Source organism: Megalopta genalis, chromosome 9 (assembly GCF_051020955.1).
Source record: "Megalopta genalis isolate 19385.01 chromosome 9, iyMegGena1_principal, whole genome shotgun sequence".
In the NCBI taxonomy this organism is placed as follows: domain Eukaryota; kingdom Metazoa; phylum Arthropoda; class Insecta; order Hymenoptera; family Halictidae; genus Megalopta; species Megalopta genalis.
This window is the reverse complement of record NC_135021.1, coordinates 16,468,911-16,492,552: the sequence shown is the minus strand read 5'-3', so window position 1 is coordinate 16,492,552 and position 23,642 is coordinate 16,468,911. Positions and strand designations below refer to the sequence as shown.

The 23,642-nt window shown below is 37.1% G+C and overlaps 3 protein-coding genes across 3 annotated transcripts; all 3 read right to left on the bottom strand.

The window, feature by feature from the left end:
- Positions 1–39: 39 nt before the first annotated feature.
- LOC143260020 (putative odorant receptor 65b) lies at positions 40–2,897 on the bottom strand. Its single transcript, XM_076524526.1, has 7 exons — positions 2,742–2,897; positions 1,728–2,190; positions 1,007–1,295; positions 838–937; positions 633–740; positions 359–514; positions 40–211 (listed from the first exon to the last, which is right to left on the bottom strand). Exons 1-7 carry the CDS (start codon positions 2,745–2,747, stop codon positions 158–160), a joined length of 1,176 nt encoding a protein of 391 aa, XP_076380641.1. The 5' UTR covers positions 2,748–2,897; the 3' UTR covers positions 40–157.
- Positions 2,898–3,355: 458 nt separating this feature from the next.
- LOC117217337 (uncharacterized) lies at positions 3,356–17,486 on the bottom strand. The gene is made up of 19 exons (XM_076524573.1): positions 16,634–17,486; positions 15,619–16,081; positions 14,302–14,590; positions 13,804–13,903; positions 13,581–13,688; positions 13,242–13,397; positions 11,392–11,848; positions 9,815–10,103; positions 9,645–9,744; positions 9,418–9,525; positions 9,122–9,277; positions 8,922–8,966; positions 8,107–8,235; positions 7,188–7,644; positions 6,355–6,637; positions 4,642–4,741; positions 4,258–4,365; positions 3,757–3,912; positions 3,356–3,643 (listed from the first exon to the last, which is right to left on the bottom strand). The coding sequence occupies exons 1-19, from the start codon at positions 16,637–16,639 to the stop codon at positions 3,590–3,592; spliced, it is 3,564 nt and encodes a 1,187-aa protein (XP_076380688.1). The 5' UTR covers positions 16,640–17,486; the 3' UTR covers positions 3,356–3,589.
- A 494-nt stretch (positions 17,487–17,980) lies between these two features.
- LOC117217338 (uncharacterized) lies at positions 17,981–22,042 on the bottom strand. The gene is made up of 7 exons (XM_076524523.1): positions 21,888–22,042; positions 20,190–20,646; positions 19,833–20,121; positions 19,404–19,503; positions 18,992–19,099; positions 18,713–18,868; positions 17,981–18,214 (listed from the first exon to the last, which is right to left on the bottom strand). The coding sequence occupies exons 1-7, from the start codon at positions 21,915–21,917 to the stop codon at positions 18,158–18,160; spliced, it is 1,197 nt and encodes a 398-aa protein (XP_076380638.1). The 5' UTR covers positions 21,918–22,042; the 3' UTR covers positions 17,981–18,157.
- Positions 22,043–23,642: the final 1,600 nt, after the last annotated feature.

The following is a 23,642-nucleotide window of genomic DNA, read 5'->3' as shown; positions in this document are numbered from 1 at the left end:
TGCGCAGATACAGGAACAATCTAGTAAGTAGATCTAATATTATCTGGACACTTTTATTTTCATCAACGGTAGCTAATTACTATGTTTGCCTTCGTGAGCCTTGAAACATGTGCATTAATAGACGGAAACTTTAAGTTAGACGACCAGCACCAGAGCTTTATTCCACTCTTGTTCGTAATACGGACAAAAGAGCCATGGAAGTTTTTATGATCTGTTAAAAAAATGGATCTTCCCTGTATAATTTTATCATGAAATACAGTATTCCTGTCGAATACTCAAAAGTCCGTCATTGTATAATCGATAGAAACGTTTGCGGATATTCCCTTTTTAAATTAGTTGAACAGATTGTTCTACTTACATCGCTGAAACCAAAAAGCGTGAATCTGTAAAACTTCCCAGCCATTAAATATTGAGGTTTTTGTCCGTTTATTAAACAGATTACTAAAGATCTTTTATCCTGGTTTGTTATGTCTGTCCAAACAGTATGGTAAAAGGCTTCGCCAACATTCTGCGACTAGACATCATAGTTGTTCAATGGAAGGAAATCGAGATAAAAATGCGTCGAGATGGTTTCTCGAACACTCAGATTTTCAAAATTATCTCATGAAAAATCAACAATCGGCAGTACAAACCTCATAAACAAGTTGCTCACCGATGTAAGAGTACAAGTACAGCCAGGCTGCCACAATTATGGTACATAAAATAAAATTAATAGCGGCCATCATATCGCTCCCCAACGTCTGTATAATTTAAAAGATAGTGAAAAGAAGAACATAAAATGCTTAGATGGTGTTTTGCGTCTTTATGTATGTGCTTTACAAACATTCGATTACATACCACTAACACCACGTACATGGTAACGGCCAATCTGAAGCTACAATTCAGATATTCTAACAGAAGAATATGGTGGAAACAGTCATTTAAAAAATCCACCAACCTGAAATAGAGCTACATATAATTATCGTTTCCTTTCAACGAGTAATCTAACAAGAATTTACGTATTCACTCCATCAACTCCAAATGCTCCATCACCATTGTTTTCATCCTCTGCCGGAAGTGCGCCGGAGATTTCGTTAGGGACATTCGAATTCGGCACGCCAACATCGACAGTTTTCCGCAAACGTGTAACGTCGCGGTGACGATGAGACTAACTTCCGCTGCATGATACATTCCTACCAATCCAACGGGAAACTGGTAGAGATATAACAGAGTGTACACTTTTAGGTCATAGCGATAGTCGAAGAACACATGAGACCGAAACGGTAGAACGTAAGGTCTTGTGTTGTTGTCCTGATCTAGAACAAAGTTCGCACACTGAAAAACACAATTGCTTGAGCTTACGAATTGGCCATTACTTTTGTCACAGGATACAATTTTTAATGTCTCTTCTCGTACTTTTTTCTAAAAGGAGGTCTATGTTCAGTTTTACGATCATTTCATTATTAAAGATCAAGATTAATCCTGAGATTATGTTTCAAAGTGATGACCTCAGGAAACTGATGATCTCTTTGAAACACGATATAAGGATTGTGAACATCGAAGTTTCTGACATGAAAACGAGTGTAGCTGGATTTTTGAATAAAGATATTTATCCGATATCTTTCGGATAAAGTTCTTATGATGTTTATACACGAAATTCCCCTCTTCATTCACGCGATGCAACGATTTAAAATGTATATTACAAAACAATGGGTCAAGATAAATATTTATGGCTGATTAATGATTACCAGTGCGAGAGTTGATCAGCAGGCCTATCAAGGGGCGAACGTATATCATGTAACTGACGACGAATGTAAACGCGGTCACAAATTTGCCGAAGAAAACTGACATATTGTTGTACTTTTGATATAGTCGTTTCTCTTCGTCGTTCGCGAGTAATATGGCACCATTTATATCTCTCCGGATTTCTTCGATCACCACCACCAGCTTCTTGTTCGTTCGAATAAGAACAAGCGCGAACAACATCGAAAGCGTGAGAGGCAATACTAACACACCCTCTATCATCGCATCGAAATCACGCAGAACGTCGCATAAGTCCCAGACTTGCACAATTGACAGATGGAAGAAATAGATCACCACGATCTTGTACAATTTCCCCTTGTCGTTGTCTTGCTGCGGTAATATATCACCGGTAGCGAATATACGTTCACAGAACATGAGAGAGTCTTTGATTTCGACTGCATCGTTGTACTGCAACATTTTAGACGAATTCTCCAGTTACGACACACGCAACACCTTCATACTGATCTAATTCTACTCCCCCAATCTAATTCATACTCATCTAATAGTCCTTCGAAATTCGGAGGTTAACAATTTCCAAATTCTCTATAAATATATTAATACTGCAGGAAATTTCCTTCGTAAACCAACAGGTTATTTTTAACATCGTAGCCGACTGATTTTCCTTTTAAGATTGTCATTTCAAAGATACTTGTTAAGATTCTTTTTGATCATAGCATAGGTAGTAAAAAGTCTTTTAATATTCTTCCCGTAGATCAAGTATTAATATTAACACTGTCACGTATGAAACGTTTCTGCGTTAAGGCAATTCGAATTTTAATTTTCACTTGTCATTCGACGCAGGATAACTATTTCTCTCAATGATAAGTTCTCTTTTTTATACTGAAAATATACAAAATTTCGCAGGATTGCAGATAAAACTGTCCAAAAGTTCGTCCTCCCGACTTGGAACAAACGTTTCATACGGAACGATCCGTAGCAAACCACGTCAACTCTCTTACTGCCATTGTCAGTCTATCCTTGATCTTGAAATTGAAACAACAACGATGTGGCAACTGTTTTTATACGATCGCATGCAATCAGCGGACACAGTTGCTTACGTGACAATTCAAGCGCAGAGTAACAGCGAACCGAATCGCAACCGTCCCTTCGGTGAAAGTAATTATAGTATAGCTTCCTAGCGCCCCGTTCATTTTTTATTTGTTCAAGACTGTATCGCCGAACTGTGAAGAGAAAATAATAATTGAACTATCTTCTGTCGAAGATAATTGAACCGGCGAACTTGACCAAAACGCTAAAACAGAATTATTCATTATACTGAACTGAGGGTGGCAGAAGAAATAAGCGAGATCGATTAGTCTGCAGTTGCATTCTGTAAACCTCAAATAGTGTAAAGAATTGCTGACTGCTGGAAGTGTCTACCGTATTTCTCTCGAGAGAGTTTTATCACTGTAATCTTAATTTCTAGTTTTACCATACCATACTGCATCCACCATACCGCGCTACCACGATCTATGCTACTTGTAGTTGATGGTAACATCGTCAAAACTGCGTGAACTATGAAGTTGTTACATTTTTGCACAGATGTGGGAAAAATTTAGTAAGTAACTCCATGATTTGTTGAACATTTTTATTTCCATTTTCAATACCTAAATAACTATGTTTATCTTCGTGAGTCTTCAAACATGTGCACTATAAAACAGAAACTGTAAATTATTTGCACCGTTCTTATTTCCGCTTCCAATAAACCAAATGTTACGCTTATGTTTGGGAATCTTTGAACACATGCAATGAAAAATAGAAAATTGCAGCTAGACGATCATCTACTTATATACCACTTTCTCGAGCTTTATCGGACTGTTGCTCTCAATAAGGAGAGAAACGCCATGGAAGATTTTACAATCTGTTAAAGAAAAACATTTGACATCATTTCTGTATAATTTTAACTTTTACTATACATTTACTATAATATTCTTTGTGTTTTATCATTTAATAGTAACAAGCGGTACTGCTTACATCGCTGAAGCCAAAAAGAGTGAATCTATAATATTTCCCAGCCTTTAAATACTCGGCTTTTTGTCCGTTTATTAAACAGATTGCCAAAGATTTTCTGTCACTGTTCGTGACGTTCGTCCAATCGGTATCGTAAAACGCTTCACCCACTTGCTGCGACTAAATATATATAAATATAAATAACGGTTGTTTTGTAATTAGTGGATACTTCACAGACACACTACAACATTATTAACACGTTCCGTGCCACGTGTACCATCGATGGTACACGCTTGCATGTTTACTTAGTGAACTGAACAAATTGTTTACAAGAAATTTAGAACCGAAGAATCAATTTCCACCGCAAGAATGGGCGTTGATAAGTTTTTGTTACGTTGTTATGTGTACGAGAATTAATAATTGCACGTAATACATCAAGTTTTAGTCAAATATCAAAGTGTGAAGATTCGAGTAAAAAAAGCTCGGCACGGAACGTGTTAAGGATTGCAATGTATAAATACGAACCTCGTGAGCAAGTTGTTCGCCGATGTAGGAATACAACCACAACGAGGCTGCCACGATGATGGCATACAAAATATAATCAACAGCAGCCACCGTATCTTTCCCAATCATCTGTATCATAAAAAGCGTGTTGAAAGAAATATTAACGTCACGTTTATCGCAAGTAAAAGAATTTTCAAATCATTTCTTCTTATTTTCTAATGCTAGATATTAAAAAAATATCGAATATCGTTTACGGAACATGTTTCTTATCGATCGTGATTATCAAACTAATTTTCACAATAAACATTGTAATCTTGAAACAGCATAATCAATCTTGCGGCTGTTATTCGTTATTTTCATTGCCTTGCATTAGTGTATGTGCCTTAGAGAGATTCGATTACATACGATTATCACCACGTACATAGAAATTCCCAATCTGAAACTACAGTTCAGATATTCTATCAGAAGGATATGGCGGAAACTGTCGTTTAGAATATTTGACAACCTGAAATTCATGCAGATACAATTACTATTATATAGGTGGAGACTTCTACGTGCTTATTAATCTTTGCCAGCCACTTTCTATCCACAAGGTTCGTTACTTTTACGGCATTTGTCATTTCGCAGCGGCAGCTGCGAAATGGCCCTAATTAACCCCTTAATGCACAGTTTTTTTGAAAAAGGCCGGCCAAAAAAATCGATTTTGTTTAATGTAAAAAGAACACAATTTAGAACGTTGTCTTGGCAAGAAAATTACAAAAATACAAAAATAATCAAAATTTTTATTGCAATTTTGGATTTTGATAAATCATTATTATTATTGTTATTATTATTATTGTTGTTATTGTTATTATTATTATTATTATTATTATATTGTATTTTACATTATATTTTAGTAAAGTATATATTGAAAAATGAGCGAATCAGAATCTGAATATGAATACGCTGTCGGAAAGCGGCTCACAAGGAAGAGATAAGTCGTAAGTGATAAGTAGAAAAAGGATATATTTTATACTTGAATAAGTAAGTGTTATATAACTTACAATCCCATGTAAATGATAAATATCAATAAATTGCTTTTTAAAAAATTATAGCAACATAGCAACATAAAGTGCAACGCCGCTCGAATTATCTCGAGTGTGCACAGTTTGGTCAGTTTAGCGCGCTCGAGTTAACTCGAGCGTGCACGTTAAGGGGTTAAAGTAGGATACCAATTATCCAGCATGCTCGGTATCGAGCAGTGTCGGATAAACAAATATACCAGATAATTCGACTCTATACTGTTCCTCGTCATCGCTGCGACAAAAATATGGTAATCGAGACGATAGAAGAATGTTTTGAAGACAGATATTTAACTACATTCGTTTTATGCTACGGAAATCTATTTATTGCTGTTGATGCAATTACAGACGTATTCTTGCCGAGTTAACAATGAAAAGAATATATGAAGAAGTCTCCCCCCTACATTTCTGCCACATAAACGGAGCGTATTCATTGTTGAAAAACAAGATAACAATGTACATTGCGAAAAAAATAATCGGCCTCTGCAAATTTGACAATAGCGTCATTTGAGACAAGTGGCGCCGCCAAAGCACGCAGTGAGAAAACGCTCAAACTGTTCATCAAAATTATCTACTGCTGATGATTTTGAGACTTTCGAGATTTCCATAAATATGGCGGCCCTGCACGACAAAATTTTGACGAACGGTTCATGGGTTTTCACATTACATGGTTTGACGCCACATGGGCCACATGAAGCTAGTTCGAAATTTCACCACGAATTCTCGAATAACGCTATTTTCAAATTTTCAAAAACAAATTATTTTTCACGCATTTTAAGTTGCTCACGTTATCTTCAATAACAAATAAACTTCGTTTACATGGTTTATATACAGGAGAGTTTCTCGAACGTTTTTGTATCCTCTGAATACTTTTTTAGCCATAAATGTATCTAAAAACTAAAATTCAAATATAGCAGAACTTCGATGGGCGTCATACTCGGAATAAGTACGGTACCGGATGATCAAATATGCCTAACAATTCGGCCGAAGTAGGACAAGTTTACATCTTTGCAGAAATTTCATAGCTTCTGAATCACAAGAAAATTTACGTACTCACTCCAACAACTCCAGATGCTCGATCACTATAGTTTTCATCCTGTGCTGAAAATGCCCCGGAGATTGCGTTAGGGACATTCGTATTCGGCACGCCAGCACCGACAATTTTCCGCAAATGTGTAGCGTCGAGGTGACGACCAGACTAACTTCGGCTGCATGGTACACTGCCACAAACGGCGTAGGAAATTGGTAGATGTATAACATAGTGTATATTTTAGCATTGTGCTGGTAGTCGAAAAACATATGAGCCCGAAATGGTAGCACGTAGGGCTTCGTGTTATTGTCTGGAACAATGTTGAAAATTAATCGCTACTGTTGGAGAATACTGAATACGGTAATGCCTCTCTAATTGACGCTCGGATTGTCCACAAAAATGGACAATTTGGGAAGAATATTTTTAATTAATAATAAGATTCAATTAATTAAAATTTAATTAATATCTTTAATTTAATTTGGGAAGATTATTCGAGTCTTGCGGTTTATCGTTATAGTTATAAATTGTCCACAATTATAACAACGAGTCGCAAGACTTCAACAATCGTATCTTCACTTCCCAAATTTTCCATTTTTGTGAACAGTCTGAGCGTCAGTAAGGGAGACATTACTGTACAGTAGTGTCTCTCTAATTGACGCTCGGACTGTCCACAAAAATGGATAATTTTGGAAGAGGAAAAACGTAGGGCTTTGTGTTATTATCTGGAAGAATGTTGAAAATTAATCGCTACTGTTGGAGAATAATCGAATAATCGTATCTCCACTCCCAAATTTTCCATTTTTGTGCGCAATCTGAGCGTCGATTAGGGAGACATTACTGTATGTGCCGCTTAAGCTTACCTGTATCAGGATCAGTCAGTAAGCTTATTAACGGACGGGCGTACACCATGTAAGCGGCGACGAATGCATACACCGACGCGTACTTGCCGAAATAAACGGATATGTTGTTATACTTTTGATAACGTCGTTTCTCCTCGTCGTTCTCGAACGATATCGCGCCATTTATATCATTTTGGATTTTGTCGATCACCACTGGCAATTTCTTGTTCGTGCGAATAAGGACAAGAATTAACGTTACCGAAACCGAGACAGGCCATTCCGTCGCGCTAAACACCAACGTCTCAAAACTGTGCAAAAAATCGTACGTATCCCAAGCTTGCATCAGTATTAGGAAAAGGAAATATAATACTATCAGCTTGAACAGTTTCGGGCTATCTTGCTGTGGCATCACTCCGCCTATCGCAAATATTCGCCGACAGTACGCGAGAGAGTCGCCGATTTCGTTGGAATCGCTGCTCTATAACATTTTCGGCGAACCAATTCCCATACGTGAAAAATTCAACGTCAACGATTTATCTACCAGCGACGAGTCGTTTGTCTTTTGAAAGCCAATAGTCAAGAATTTAGGCCGTTGTGATAAATGATTCAATACCAATGGTGAATTTTCACTTGTGAACGAACTTGGCAAATAAGCTTAGAAATAAGCTTAACAATGTGCTTAACAATAAGCTTTCAGTAGGCAAAGTGTCAACGTAGACGTTGTTACGAGTGAAACGCTTGCTAGTTAAAACAATGCGATCTTTCATTTCCACGATTCAATCAGAGCAGTAAACGATCTCTTCGTTTCTACGTTAGAAAAGTTCCCAAAAATTGTAACCGAATACAATGTCTTCAAGACAATTTTATTATACGATTTTGGTTGACTTAGACAAGCGTTCCACATGGAACAACCAGGAGCAAATCGCATCGTCTCGCTTACTGTCATCGCGCTTCTATTCTTGATCTCGGTACTGAAACGGCAACGGCATGGCAAGCGTTTTTTACGCGGTATCAAGCAATCAACGGACACAGTTGCACATGGTAATTCAAGCAAGGGAATACAAGCGAACTAAATTGCAAACATTCGGTCGCTGTGGATAATTACAGTGAAGCTGTCTAGAGTTACGAACATTTTCGCTCATTTTGATCATTCATTCAGCACCTACGATGGTACGTGCGCAAGATTGTTTCTAATAGGGACGTAGCTTCGCAAATCCGTGATTGGAAAAAGATAACAAAGATAATTGGAACCAGCGATTTGTGCGCGAAAATTGTGCAACAGTGAATCGCTCTTGTAGAATTATTTATCATACTGAACTGAGGGTGGAAGAAGAAGTAAGCGAGATCGATAAGTCTCAAGTTGCATTCTGTGAACTCCGAATAGTGTAAAGAATTGCTGACAGCTGAAAGTATCTCCTGGACTTCTCTTTCGAAAGTTTTATCATATTGATCAAAACTTGAAATATTGTAACATATATATAAGATATATATATATAACATAATCAACACATTGCATTATCACGATCCTTGGCCATTATACATAGTTGATGGAACATCGTTAACATTCCACGAACTATGAAATTGTTACATTTTTGTGCAGACGCAGAAAGTTTTAGTAAGTAAACCTAACATTTTTTGGTCACTTTTATTTCCATTTTCAGTAACTGAATACTATGTTTGCTTCATGAATCTTGAAACATTTGCATTGATAGATAGAAACTTCGAGTTAGACGGCAACCACCAGCTTTATGCGACTCTTGCTCGTAATACGGACAAAAAGGCCATGGAAGTTTTCACGATCTGTTAAAGAAATGGATAGATATCTTTTCTATGTAATTTTATCGTGAAATATAGTAGTGTTATTCAATATAAAGGTCTGTCATTGCGTGACTGATAGAATATTCGTGGATATTGTTTTTCTTAATTAGTCAATAAGAACAGATTGCGCTACTTACATCAGTGAAACCAAAGAGCGTGAATCTGTAAAACTTGCCAAACATTAAATATTGAGGTTTTTGCCCGTTCAGTAAGCAGATTATTAAAGATTTTTTATCCTGGTTTGTTATTTCTGTCCAAACGGTGTTGTAAAATGCTTCACCCACTTCCTGCGACTAGATATCATAGTTGTTTCAATATTATTATGTATAATAATATTGTACTATAATAATAGTGCCACAGCACGATGGCTTTTCAAACATGCAAATTTTTCAAAATGAATCAAAAGAGATAATGGACAAACAACAGTACAAACCTCCTGAGCGAGTTGCTCGCCAATGTAAGAGTACAAGTACAACCAGGCTGCCACGATTATACTATATAAAATAAAATTAATAGCAGCCACCGTATCCCTGCCAAACGTCTGTGTAATATAAAAGATAGTAAAAATGAACATAACAGAACGTTTTCACAAAAGAAAAACTGTTTAGATGGTGTTTAGTGTGTTAACGCATGTGCTTTAAAAAAGATTCGTTTACATACGACTAACACCACGTACATCGTAATGCTCAATCTAAAGCTACAATTCAGGTATTCTAACAAAAGAATATGGTGGAAACAGTCATTTAAAAAATCTGTCAATCTGAAATAAACCGCCATATAATTATCGTGTCCTTTAAACAAATAATCTAACAAAGAATTTATGTATTCACTCCATCAACTCCAAATGCTCCGTCACCATTGTTTTCATCCTTCGCCGGAAATGCGTCGGAGATTTCGTTAGGGACATCCGAATTCGGTACGCCAACATCGACAATTTTCCGCAAACGTGTAGCGTCGAGGTAACGATGAGACTAGCTTCCGCTGCGTGATACAATCCTGCGAACCCAGCGGGAAGCTGGTAGAAATATAACAGAGTGTATAATTTCAGGTCGTAGTGGTAGTCGAAAAATGTATGACTCCGAAATGGTAGCTCGTAGGATCTTGTGTTGTTGCCGTGATCTACAACAAAGTTGGTACACAGAAAAACTCAATTGCTTAAGCTCAGGAATCGAACACCACACATTCGTCACAGGATCAAACTTTTAATGTCTCTTTTCATACTTTTTTTTTCTAGAGAAAGTTCCAATCGCTTCATAACTCAAGATCAAGATTAATCCCGAAATCATGTTTCATAGTGATGACCACAGGAATCTGATGATCTCTTTGAAGCATGACTTAAGGACTACAAAAAATCAAAGATTCTGACATGAAGGGAATCCTAGATGGATTGTCGAACAATATTTGTTTAACCCTTAGCGTTCCGCTACGGAGCCAAATGTTTTTAGCATACGTTATCGTCGGCGTTAGCAATTGTTATCTGTAGTTAAAACGTGCCAAGTCTGTACCATTGCGATTAAACCATTTTTTGACCTTTTCTATGGTTAGCAACATGGAGAAAAATAAATATTACGATGAGAATTTAGAGCCGAGTGATAACGAAGACGTATTTGATTTTGAAGAGTTAAAAGACATTGTGGAAGACAATGTGGGTTATGATTCCGACACTTCGAGTAATAGTAGCGAAATTATACTACCAAAGAGACGAAGAATGAGAATTATTGAAAGTGAAAGCGAAGATTCGTTACAAGACTCGGATGAATGGCGCGATGTTACGGAAGAATTACATATTCCAGATAGAATACCTTTTAGTGTATTGCCACAGGTCATTGGACCACAAGTTCCTACAAACGTTGAACAGCCGATACAATATTTTAAATTATTTTTCACGGACGAATCGGTAAATGAAATTATAAAGGAAACCAACAGTTACGCAGAAAATGTTCTAAACGTGAAAGAAATATCTAGTAACTCTATTTGGCAAAGCGAATACTGTGACACTTGTCCAAGCAAACCCAGAATGCACATGGGAGATTGTTACCAAAGATATCACACCCTGGTGAATTACAAAATTTAAAATTTATCTTTCATTTACAATAGGAAAATGTATATTTATGAAATAAATCAAATCAAATGCATTCGCAAGGACGTGTAATCTTTACCGCTCAAAATAAGACTTCCTTTATCTCAGGCGCTCCGCTCCAAAAATGTGCCGGAGTTGCTGGTAAGCAGTACTCGAGAAACGCGCGGAGCGCTAAGGGCTAATACAGTTTTCATTCTTCACATTTATACATGATATATTCATATCATCATTCAGTTACTCTTTTCATTCATCACGCTCTGATTGAAAATGTATGTTAGAAAGCATTGGATCACGATAACTATACATATATCACTGGTTAAAGATTACCTGCGAGAGAATAGACCACCAGACCTATCAAGGGGCGAACGTACAACAAGTAAGTGTTGACGAGTGTAAACATGGACACATATTTGCTGAAATAAAAGGATATATTGTTGTACTTTTGATAAAGTCGTTTCTCCTCGTCATTCTCGAACAATATCGCGCCATTTATATCTCCTCGGATTTTCTTGATCACCACTAGCAGCTTCTTGTTCGTTCGAATAAGGACAAGCGCGAACGGTATCGTAATGGTGAGAGGCAATACCGACATGTTCTCTATGATCGCATCGAAATCATGCAGAACGTCGAATAAGTCCCAAAGCTGCAATATTGCCAGTTGGATGAAATAGAACACTACGATCTTGAATAGCGCCGTGCTATCGTGTAGCGGCAACACACCCCCGATGGCGAATATTCGCTGACAGTACATGAGCGAGTCTTTGATTTCGACATGATGGTCGCTCTGCAACATTCGAGATCAATTTCCCAGACGTGACAAACACGATCATAATACTTCACGTATCGGTGCTGATCGAGTAGCATTTTGAAAATCGAAAGTTAGCTATTTCGAGCTTTTCGTTAAATATTTCAATACCGCTACAGGTTATGGTTAAAATCATAATCGAATCATTTTGATTGAGATTGCTATTTGAAAGACAATTATTAAGATTCCCCTCGATATAACGTGGATATTAAACAATCTTTTAATAAGATAAAAAATCTTTTTCAAGCCTTCGATAGATAAAGTGTTAACATTAACATTGTCACGTATGAAACGCTTGTGCGTTAATTTAATTCGAATTTTCATTTCCACGATTCAATCGACGCAGAGTAGAAAATTCTATGCTTTATATCCATTTTAGACAGGAAATATTCAAAGTTCGATTGCAGATAAAAATATCCAAAAACCGACAAACGGTTCATACGGATTGATCCGTAGCAAATCACGTCAACACTCTTACTGTCATTGTCAGTCTGTTCTTGATCTTGAAATTCAAGGTACAACGATGTGGTAACTGGCTTTATAAGATTGCGCATGCAATCAGCGGGCACAGTTGCACGTGACAATTCAAGCGCAGAGTAATAACAAACTGAATCGCAACCGTCCCTTCGGCGAAGGTAATTATAGTAAAGCTTCGTAGCGCCCCGTTCATTTTTTATTTGTTCAAGACTGTTTCGCCGAACTGTGAAGAGAAAACGCTGCCGAAGATAATTGAACCGACGATATTTGCTCGAAAACTGACCAAAACGCTAACACAGAATTATTCATCATACTGAACTGAGGGTGGCAGAAGAAATAAGCGAGATCGATAAGTCTGCAGTTGCATTCTGTAAACTTCAAATAGTGTGAAGAATTGCTGACTGCTGGAAGTGTTACCAGATTTCTCTCTCTCGAGAGAGAGAGACTTTTATCAGTGTGATCTTAACTTCTAATTTAATAATACTATTAATCATCATATTTGTACTACCACAAAATCCTTGTTGTTTATAGTTGATGGAAAATCGTTGAAAATGTACGACGTATGAAACCGTTACATCTTTGCGCAGATGCAGGAAATATTTAGTAAGTAATCCTAAAATTATTTGGACACATTTATTTCACTAGCTAAATATTATATAAAGCATTGAACAGTTGTTTGATGTTAGACGACCATTGTACGCAAAACGGACAAAAATGCCATAGCAGTTTTCACGATCTGTTAAAGAAGTTGATGGATACCTTTTGTGTATAATTTCATAATGAAATATAGTATTCTTATTGAATGTTTAAACATCCGTCATTGCAGAACTGACAGAATCTTTTCGGGATATACTCTATTCAAATTGATTAATAGTAACAGATTGCTTTTACTTACATCGCTGAAACCAAAAAGGGTGAATCTGTAGAACTTCCCAGCCATTAAATATTGAGGTTTTTGTCCGTTTATCAAACAGATTACCAAGGATCTTCTATCTTGGCTCGTTATGTCTGTCCAGTCCGTGTTGTAAAAGGCTTCGCCCACTTCCTGTGACTAGATATCATGGTCAGATTCAATATTAGTGTCTATGTTACATAACATTGTTATTTTACATTGAAGAAAACAAAGACGGAGCTGCGACAAGATGTGAAATGTTCAAGTAATATTCAAGAAACGTTCAAATGTTTCAAAATTGATACATGAAAAGAGAAATAATAGACAGCCGACATTACAAACCTCATGAACAAGTTGCTCACCAATGTAAGAGTACAAGTACAGCCAGGCTGCCACGATTATGGTATATAAAATATAATTGATAGCTGCCATCATATCTTTTCGAAGTGTCTGTATAATGTAAAAAATAGTCGGAAAAAGGATATCACGTCTTCGCAAGTGAAAAGATTTCGAGGTGGTGTGTTGTGTGTTAACGCATGTGCTTTAAACAGATTCGATTACATACGATTAGCACCACGTACATAGTAATGGCCAATCTGAAGCTGCAGTTCAGATATTCTACCAGAAGGATATGATGGAAACAGTTATTTAAGAAATTGGTCAGCCTGAAATAAAAACGCATACATTTATAGTTTCCCATGAAGAATTATAATCTAACAAGATTATATATTATATATTCACTCATTATTAAGTAAGTGATATATATTATATAAGTTATATAATTTATATAATTTTATATATTAATTTATATAATATATATAATTTATATAAATTATATAAAATTTATATATAATATATGTACAATTTATATATGACTATATACATATATACATAAATATTATATATATATATATATATTATATATATAATAGTTATATATAATTATATGACTAGATAACTATATATATATATATATGAAACTATATAATTATATAACTAATATATATATATTATATTTATATATTAAATAAGTTATATAATTCACTGATTATTATATATTCACTTTGTCAACTCCAAATGCTCCATCACCATTGTTCTCATCCTCTGCCGGAAATGCACCGGATATTTCGTCAGTGACTTTCGAATTCGGCTAGCCAGCATCGACATTTTTGCGCAAATATGTAGCGTCGAGGTGACGATCAGACTAACTTCCGCTGCGTGATACACTCCCAGGAACGCAACGGGCAATTGATAAAGGTAAATCAGTGTGTATACTTTAGTGTCATAGCGATAGTCGAAAAACATATGAGAACGAAACGGTAACACGTAGGGTCTTGTGTTGTTGTCCTGAGCTACAACAGAGATGGTACTCGGAATAATACAGTTGCTAATACTCATGAATTGGACGCTGCGCCGTTGTCGCCGATATATTTTCTAATGTCTCCATTTTGTGGGACTTGGAGCGCGGGTTCGACGCCTCTCGAATCGTGTTATGTTATGTGAAAACGATCTGCGAATGTTATATCTTCGCATGGGTGGTGTCGAACGACAAGGTCGTTGCTAAGTCGTGTGAAGAAGTTGTAGCGCCAAGTTACATGCGCAAGAGTAACAGTCACTCCGCACAACAAGTGTCATTCAATGAACAGACCTACCCACAAAGTCATTGGCAGCGATAATGTTGACGAGGACGCATGCCACGGACCGATGGATAAGAGTTAACCGTTTGAGTCCCAGGGGTTATTCAGTAAACACGGTCGAAAAGTGGCGACCAGCGTAATAGCGCTTGTCTTAATTGATTGCGAAGAGAACCAAGCGGCGCGATAGCGCTCGTCAAGATTGACAAACAAAACGAAAAGAAAAAAGATTTAGAAAAGCAGCTATGCGATGTACGTGCGTCACTAAAGTTCGATCGCGATACAAGATCTAAACAGCGCGATCGCGTTGCTTGGGACTCAAACGGGGTTAACACGTTCCGTGCCACGTGTACCATCGATGGTACACGCTTGCATGTTTACTTAGTGAACTGAACAAATTGTTTACAAGAAATTTAGAACCGAAGAATCAATTTCCACCGCAAGAATGGGCGTTGATAAGTTTTTGTTACGTTGTTATGTGTACGAGAATGAATAATTGCACGTAATACATCAAGTTTTAGTAAAATATCAAAGTGTGAAGATTCGAGTAAAAAAAGCTCGGCACGGAACGTGTTAAGGATCGCAAAAATTAAAGTTTCACAGTTGAAAACGAAGCTAAACGGATTGTAAAATACAATGTTTTCTTTTTAATGTAGTTCCTTCTCATTGATATCGCGCAACGATCGAAAAGATATATAGCAAAACAACGGGTCAAAATAAATAGTTATGACTGCAAGAAAGATTACCTGCGCGAGAATGGATCAGAAGATCTATCAAGGGGGTTGCGTACAGGAAGTAAGAGATGAAGAATGCGAACATCGATATATATTTGCCGAAATAGAAGGATATGTTGTTGTACTTTTGATAAGCTCGTTTCTCCTCGTCGTTCTCGAACAATAGCGCGCCCTTAACGTCGCTTTGGATTCTCTCGACCACCACTATCAGCTTCTTGTTCGTTCCGATAAGAACAAGCCCGAACAGTATCGAAAGCGTGAGAGGCAATTCTGTCGCGACCTCTATCAACGCGTTGAAATCGTGCAGAACATCGTACAAGTCCCACAGTTGCAACATTGCCAACTGGAAGAAATAGAACACTACGATCTTGAACAGTTTTCTCTGATCGTTGCCGTGTTTCGGTAATATATCGCCGGTGGCGAATATTCGCTGGCAGTACATGAGAGAGTCTTTGATATCGACAGGATGATCCCTCTGAAACATTTTAGACCAATTTCCCAGACACGACAAACATGATAATACCTAATACTTTACCTACCAGTGATCATCTAATAGCCCTTCGAAAGTCGGAGAGATTAACAATTTTGAACATCTCATTAAATATATCACTACTGCTGGCAGTTTCATTCGTAAACCAACATGTTATTTTTAATGTCATAGCCGACTTATTCTCCTTCCGATTTTCATTTCAAAGACACTTGTTAAGGTCCTTCTTGATATAGCATAAATATTAAAAAGCTGTTAATAAGCTCCCGGTAGATAAAGTGTTAATGTTAACATCGTCACGCATGAAACGCTTGTGCACTAAAACAATTCGAATGTTCATTACCAAAATGAATTTTCATTCATTGGACATAGAACGAAAATTTCTCCGAATGGTAAGTTCTCATTTTTACACTGGAAACATACAAAGTCTCGCAGGGTAAAAAGATAAAAATATCGAGAAAAACACTTAAGACAGCCTCCCGACGTGGAACAAACGTTTCATACGGAACGATCCGTAGCAGACCACGTCAACTCTCTTACTGTCATTGTCAATCTGTTTTCGATCTTGAAATTGAAACGACTCGGTGCGGTATCTGTTTTTATATGATCGCATGCAATCAGCGGGCACAGTTGCACGTAACAATTCAAGCGCAGAGTAATAGCGAACTAAATCGTAACCGTCCCTTCGATGAAAGTAATTGTAGTAAAGCTTCCTAGCGCCCCGTTTATTTTTTATTTGTGCAAGACTTTGTTTCGGCGTCGTGTGTTCCGTGAAAGGAAAACGCTGTCGAAGGTAATTGAACCGGCGAAGTTGACCAAAATGGTGAAGCAGAATTATTTATCATACCGAACTGAGGGTGATAGGAGAAATAAGCGTGATCGATAAGTCTGCCGTTACATTCTGTAAACTTCAAATAGTGTAAAGAATTGCTGACTGCTGTGGAAGTGTCTACCGGACTTCTCTCTCGAGCGAGAGAGATTTATCACTGTAATCTTAATTTCTAGTTTTATCATATCATTAATCATCATGTTGCAGTACTACGATCCCTGCTTTTCCTTGATGGAAAATCGTTGAAAATATACGAAGCATGAAGTCGTTATATCTTTGTGCAGGTGCAAGAAAAATGTTGTAAGTAATCCTAAAATTATTTGGACACTTCTATTTCCATTTTCAGTAGCTAAATACTAAGTTTATGTTCGTGAGTCTTCGAACGTGTTTGTTAATAGACAAAAATTTGATGTTAGATGATTACTACTTGTTCGCGTAACACGGACAGAAATGTCATGGTAGTATTCACGATCTGTTAAAGAAATGAATGGATATGTTTTCTGTATAATTTTATCATGGAATACAGCGTACAGTAAATTCTCCTGATTGTCCCTCAGCTTGTAAAAAAAAAATGGACAATTTCGGAAGAGGTGATACGATTATTCGAGCCTCGCGACTCTTGTTGTAATTGTTGATAATCTATAAAACGAGGTGCAAGTAATCGTATTCCCCCTTCTCAAGTTGTCCATTTTTGTTTACAAGCTGAGGTAAATTGGGGAGAATTAACTAATATATCCGTCGCATGATCATACTGAGAAATGCTTCGAAGATGACTATCGTTTTGATGTTTAGTCGGGACGACGAGAATTGTTATGACGTTGCATACATTCATATTCCGTTTATGTGGAAATTGTACCTTGAAAATAGACTTCTGTTGTGTAAATATGTATTTTATTCTAACTCTCATAGAGAATTACGCAAAACACATGCATAACAAATATTTATTTCATGTATCAATCAACAGAACAATGCAGACGTGCGGAAAGAATGCATACGTGCAGGAACAGTGCAGAAATGGCATAAGTGCACAAAGATCGGTGGCTTAATAATTAGAGAAATTACGTGAATACTTTTATTATCACTTCTACCAGTACGTAAACTTTGCAGAAACATACAATTTATAGGATCTTAGTACAGATTTACGGAATGGAAATTGCAATTGACGATAAGCCAATCACTATTTTATATACTTAATTATCATAGTGTAATTGAAGCATTATTGCGTCATCGTTGTTTTACGCTTCTATTCTTGCTCTCAACATAGAGAAGAACGCCATGGAAAATTTGAAAATCTATACAACAAATTGATATGAATAAAAATTAATATTCCTATTCATTATTTTCTTGTGTGGGTGGGTTCGGTAAAGAGAGGATTACCTTGAAACAACCTTGACATAACCTTGACATAACCTTGACATAACCTTGACATAACCTTGACATAACCTTGAAATAACTTTGAAATAACATATCAAGGTTATAATATTATCAATAACCTTGACATAACCTTGAAATAACCTTGAAATAACATATCAAGGTTATAATATTATCAATAACCTTGACATAACCTTGAAATAACCTTGATATATGTCAAGGTTATATCAAGGTCATGTCAAGGTCATGTCAAGGTTATGTCAAGGTTATGTCAAGGTTATATCAAGGTTATATCAAGGTTATGAAAGTATTCTATTTTCATGGCAGTGCTCCCCTACATATCAGCTTCTGGTTGTTAACGTCGTTAACTATTTCACGAACTGTTAAAATTGATATAATAAAGGAAAGATGATACGTACCTTAGTAAACCCGAACAATGAGAATTCATAAAATTTTCCAGCTGTTAAGCACTCTGTTTTTTGTCCGTTCGTCATACATATCAACAGAACTCTTCTATCTTTATCTGTCACTTCTTGCCATTCGATATTGTACAGCGCATCACCTATATTCTCTGACTAAATGTTATGGTTCTATCAGTATTAAGTTCAATGTAAATTCTATCGCTTTTGAAATCGATCAAGGTGAATTGTATAACCAAAATTTGAATTACTCTTTGTCATACTAAATCGAACACAAACCTCGCAACGAAGTTGTTCACCGATGTAGGAATACAAATACAAATAAGCAGTCACGTCCAGCGTGTACATTACAAAATTGGCAGCGGCTACCGGATCTGTATTAAGCGTCTGTAAAATATATTTAAAAAATAATTAAAACCTGATCCAAGAGGATTCGTACGCATTCCCGATTTTCGAAAATAAGAGAAGGTAGTGGTACAATTATTCTTTCTCGCGAAATTCTGACCATTTAAATATTGAAAATTTCTCGGAAATCGGAAATTTAGTGTTCAAGTAATTTTTGGAACCAGTGCGTGTCGACTTCGCGAATCAACCCTTGTTCGACAACTGGGTCATGCTCGAATCTGTCATGTATCTCTTTTTCGTGCCAATCTAATCTATGTTTTCGGAACAAAGTCAATTCACTACATACGGTTAAAACAACATACATAGAAAGGCTCAGGCGAGAGGAGCAACTGACGTATTCTATCAGAAGGAGCAGGTAGAAGCTGTTATTTAGAATTTCTGACATCCTGAAACACCCATAGACGATGTTACTATACCGTTACTTTCACAGCACGACCAATTATTTATTATGCGTGTACGTTTATGAAAAAAAAGAATGAGTAGACGATATTTAAAAGAATTTAAGAATATCCTTACATTACATCTGTCAAAAGATCTTCTACGTTCTCATGTTCCATTTCGAAGATGGAACAACTTTTTGTTCTTAATCGCATTTAAACATTTCAATGTGTACAATATACAAATATGAACGTTTTCTCTTGCAGCATTATCATGACACAAGTGAACGAGTAACCAAGACGAGAAATATTAACGTAACAAAAACTCCTGTACTCACTTTCTCAACTCCAAATGCTGGTTCACCACGCTTTTAATGTTCTTCTGGAAAAGACTCGACGACTTCGTGGTCACGTTTCGGATACGAAAACATAAAATAGAGAACTTCCCGCAAAGATGTAAGACCATGGTGACGATAAAGCTGACCTCTGCTATATGAAACATGGCCACGTACATCAAAGGCACCTGGTATACGTATAGAATAAAATAGATCATGATGTTGTTTTGGTAATCGAAGAAGATATGAGCCCGAAATGGTAGTGTATAGAAAATCGTTGCATTACTTTCTCCTGCAAAAATACGATAATAACAATACAATAAATCGCACGAGTGGGTAACGAATTACACGAATGGTTACCTGCATAAGACTGCACCGACAGATGTATCAACGGACGAAAGAACATCAGAATGATGAGAGCAAATTGAAACACCGTCGCATATTTCCCAAATTTCCAAGAGATGTTGTTGTATTTGTAATACAGCCGCTTCTCGTCTACGTTCTTCAGATACACGCCATTCTGCATCTCTCTCCTGGCTTCGTCGACGACTGATTTCAAATCATCGCTTAACCAAACGAGAGAAGTCTCGAATATAATAGACATTATTATAATCGACTCCATCAGGTTGAAGATCATCAATTGGAGATCGTCCTGTACATCATACGCAGCCCAAGTAGACAGTGCCATGGACCAGGACAAGTAAAACACTGCCATCTTGAACAACACGGGGATGCGTTGCTGTGGCCATATACCGCCGCACAAAAAAGTGCGCCGACTATACACGAAAGCGTCTTTGATTTCGATCGATTCGCCGCTCTACAAAATTTCTCATCAGCCATTTCCTCCTCCGCGCGCAAAAGTCCGACGAAAGCGGCAAAATTGTCGCGTATGAAACACGTTTGTCCTCGAACACGCCCTGAACTTTAGTGAAATGGTTGTTCCAGAGAGCGTCTATCAAACCCTAGCAGCGAACAGTACCAATCTTGTTGAGCTACGATCACTTTTTGGCTTCGATTTCGATCGAAAGAGTTTCGTCGGTGAAAAGTATGCGAAACACGCGTTTCATACGGAACAAAATACAGTGGCTCGCATTAATATTCGGACACGATATTGTTAGAAGAATTATTGCTCCTTTTTATTGTTTTCGATAGTATTATTGAATCAATTGTTTTCTCATATAATAAAGCACTTCTTAAAGTAAGTAGAAACATACATTTTGTTTAATTATTGCGCATGTTCTTTTGTATAATAAGCGATAAACAAGACTGTGACAAAATTTAACGTCGCAAAGATATTCGGACAGCGAATGAATTACATTAATTTTGTATAAAATGAAAATCTTTTTAATCATGTTATCATAATATTAATATTTTGTCGGTTGACCCTTTCGTTTTGTTACTTCGTGTAATCGCTTGGGCTTGTTACAGATGATTTTATTTAAATATTCCGGTGTAATCCGTTTCCATTCGTCTAACAAACGTTGTTTTATCTCTGTTGTTGTCTTTGCAGGTGTTGTACGAATTCTGCGGTCCAATTGATCCCATCAATTTTCAATTGGATTTAAATCAGACGATCGAGGAGGAGAATGCAGTACTTTTGGACAATTGTATAATAAATATCCCTGTACAATTCTGGCCTTGTATTTAGGATCATTGTCCTGATGAAACTTAAAACTGTACGTATACCCATATTTATAGCACTCGTAATTAAATTTCTTTTAAAAAATGTCCAAATACTTCATTTTGTCCATAATACCAACGATAAAAACTAGTTCACCCACACCTACAGACGAGATGTAACCCCACACTATTACATTCCTACCACCGTGTTTCACTGTCGGTCTTAAATTTGCAAAAGAATATTTTCGCAAAGACAACTGGTGGTGGAATGATGTAATATTTTCGGATGAAAGCAAATTTAATCTTCACGGATCCGACAGTGAAAAAATGGTGTGGCGTAAAGTAAATACAGAATTAAACATTTCAAATTCGAACAATATCGTGTCCGAATATTAATGCGAGTCCACTGTATGTCGCGCAGCACTTTGTTCGTCTTACTGCCATCGTGATCCTCTCCCCGGGTCCCATTCGCGATTGTCTTCGTGAAGTTTCTTCGCCGAGCTATGACCAGTCAATAAATTCAGATATTCAAGTGCAATCAATTTTCGTTCGTCTGTCGCGTAACGCCGGGCTCCTCCGCTACCATGGGTTTCTCATTATTAATAGAGTTCGAACGGTGATTATTGTTGAAAAGTGGCTACGGATCGCTTGTTCGCCATTGAAATTGCGAAGTGAAATTATTTATTGTCGGCGCGGCGGGAGAAAAAGAGAACGATCGATGCACCATGCATTCTTTAAGCGTCAAACAATTATGGAAGCTTCTGTTGACCGAAGAGCAAAAAAATGGGATTTCTTATAGTCCGCAGGCTCGTGGAAGGTGCCTCGCGACGATTAGTAACGTACGATGGCCTCAGAATTCGTGCAGATTGCAGCGGCGAGCATTTCCACCATGGAGGACAGTTTCGAAATGGCAAGACAAAGGGAGAAGCATTCTGTCGAAATAAATGGATCGCGACCTGTGTTTCTGAGGAACTGAACAGGATAAATCTCAGCAGCACACTTGTTGCGTCAATTGAAGGTAAGTATTGTGCGAGCTTCGGTATTCTGATTTCAAGCTATAATAATTTCACTGCTCTTAAATTTGACGTTTTATTTTACGCAAGTAATATATAAATTCAACGATTAAAATAAATAATTACAACTAGCAATATTTTCTGAATCGAGAATGATGCCGATTTACTCGGAAAATTTTACATAAGGGCTTAACTTACTTACGTAAACATTGCCGCTAATTCTAAGGTCTTAATTTAATTACGTAAATTTTGCCGCTGATTCTAAGGCCTTAACTTACTTAAAATTAGCTTAGATTAACTACTTTTAACTACGCGTTTTAGAATAACGCATCTCTCGGTGGATGATTATCCCTCGGCGAATATAAGCTCTTTATTGGACATAATCTTCAATCTTCGTGTCGTCGAGAAATTACGTTTCTCGAAAGCGAGAATCTAACATCAGCGTACAATGGGTCTCAATACAACCCCGCCTCCTCGTGGTGAGACCCGGGCAACGCCATTTGGCGGCTAAAGGGGCTCTGGTCTTCATAAGATTTGGAGTTGGAGAAAGTTTTCAGAATTTTAGTTAATATTGAAACGGAATTACATTTACTTCAAGTTGAAGAGAATTTAACAAATTTTAGTTAAATCTGAACGAATTGATTATGTAAAGTTTATTTAAGGCGACAATGTGTCTCCCCTCTCGAGAGGAGATACGATTATTCGAGCCTTGCGACTCGTTTCCATAGTGGCCGATTGTCAGTGACTATGAAAAACGAGTCGCAAGGCTCGAATAATCGTGCCTCCTCTTCCCAAATTGTCCAGTTTTGTGCAATCTGAGCGTCAATTAGGAGAAGAGTTCACTGTACAGTAATGTCTCTCTAATTGACGCCCAGATTGTCCACAAAAATGGACAATTTTGGAAGAGGAGATACGATTTGTAGCGACCAGTCGTGCGCACAATAAGATCTTCAGTCCTCGTGCAAACGGCCAGCGTAATTTATGACTCTCCTTCGAAGAAGCTATTTTTGAGAAGACAAGTTCCAAACCTTAATAGCACATGTTTGCGATAGAGTCTTTTAACACGTTCCGTGCCGAGCTTTTTTTACTCGAATCTTCACACTTTGATATTTGACTAAAACTTGATGTATTACGTGCAATTATTAATTCTCGTACACATAACAACGTAACAAAAACTTAT

Bases quoted from the DNA above. Each gene is read 5' to 3' on its own strand.
- LOC143260020 (XM_076524526.1), bottom strand. The intron at 1,296-1,727 runs GTAATCATTAAT...ACTTTGTTCTAG, and splicing joins GCTGATCAACTCTCGCACTG to ATCAGGACAACAACACAAGA. The intron at 741-837 runs GTATGTAATCGA...TAAATTATACAG, and splicing joins CCATGTACGTGGTGTTAGTG to ACGTTGGGGAGCGATATGAT.
- LOC117217337 (XM_076524573.1), bottom strand. The intron at 8,967-9,121 runs GTAAGTAGCGCA...TTTCTTTAACAG, and splicing joins CGCTCTTTGGTTTCACTGAT to ATCGTGAAAACTTCCATGGC. The intron at 6,638-7,187 runs GTAAGCTTAAGC...ACATTGTTCCAG, and splicing joins ACTGACTGATCCTGATACAG to ACAATAACACGAAGCCCTAC.
- LOC117217338 (XM_076524523.1), bottom strand. From the start codon at position 21,917: ATGGGACCCGGGGAGAGGATCACGATGGCA. The intron at 20,647-21,887 runs GTAAGACGAACA...GAAATTTTGTAG, and splicing joins GGGAGAGGATCACGATGGCA to AGCGGCGAATCGATCGAAAT. The intron at 20,122-20,189 runs GTAACCATTCGT...GTATTTTTGCAG, and splicing joins GTCGGTGCAGTCTTATGCAG to GAGAAAGTAATGCAACGATT.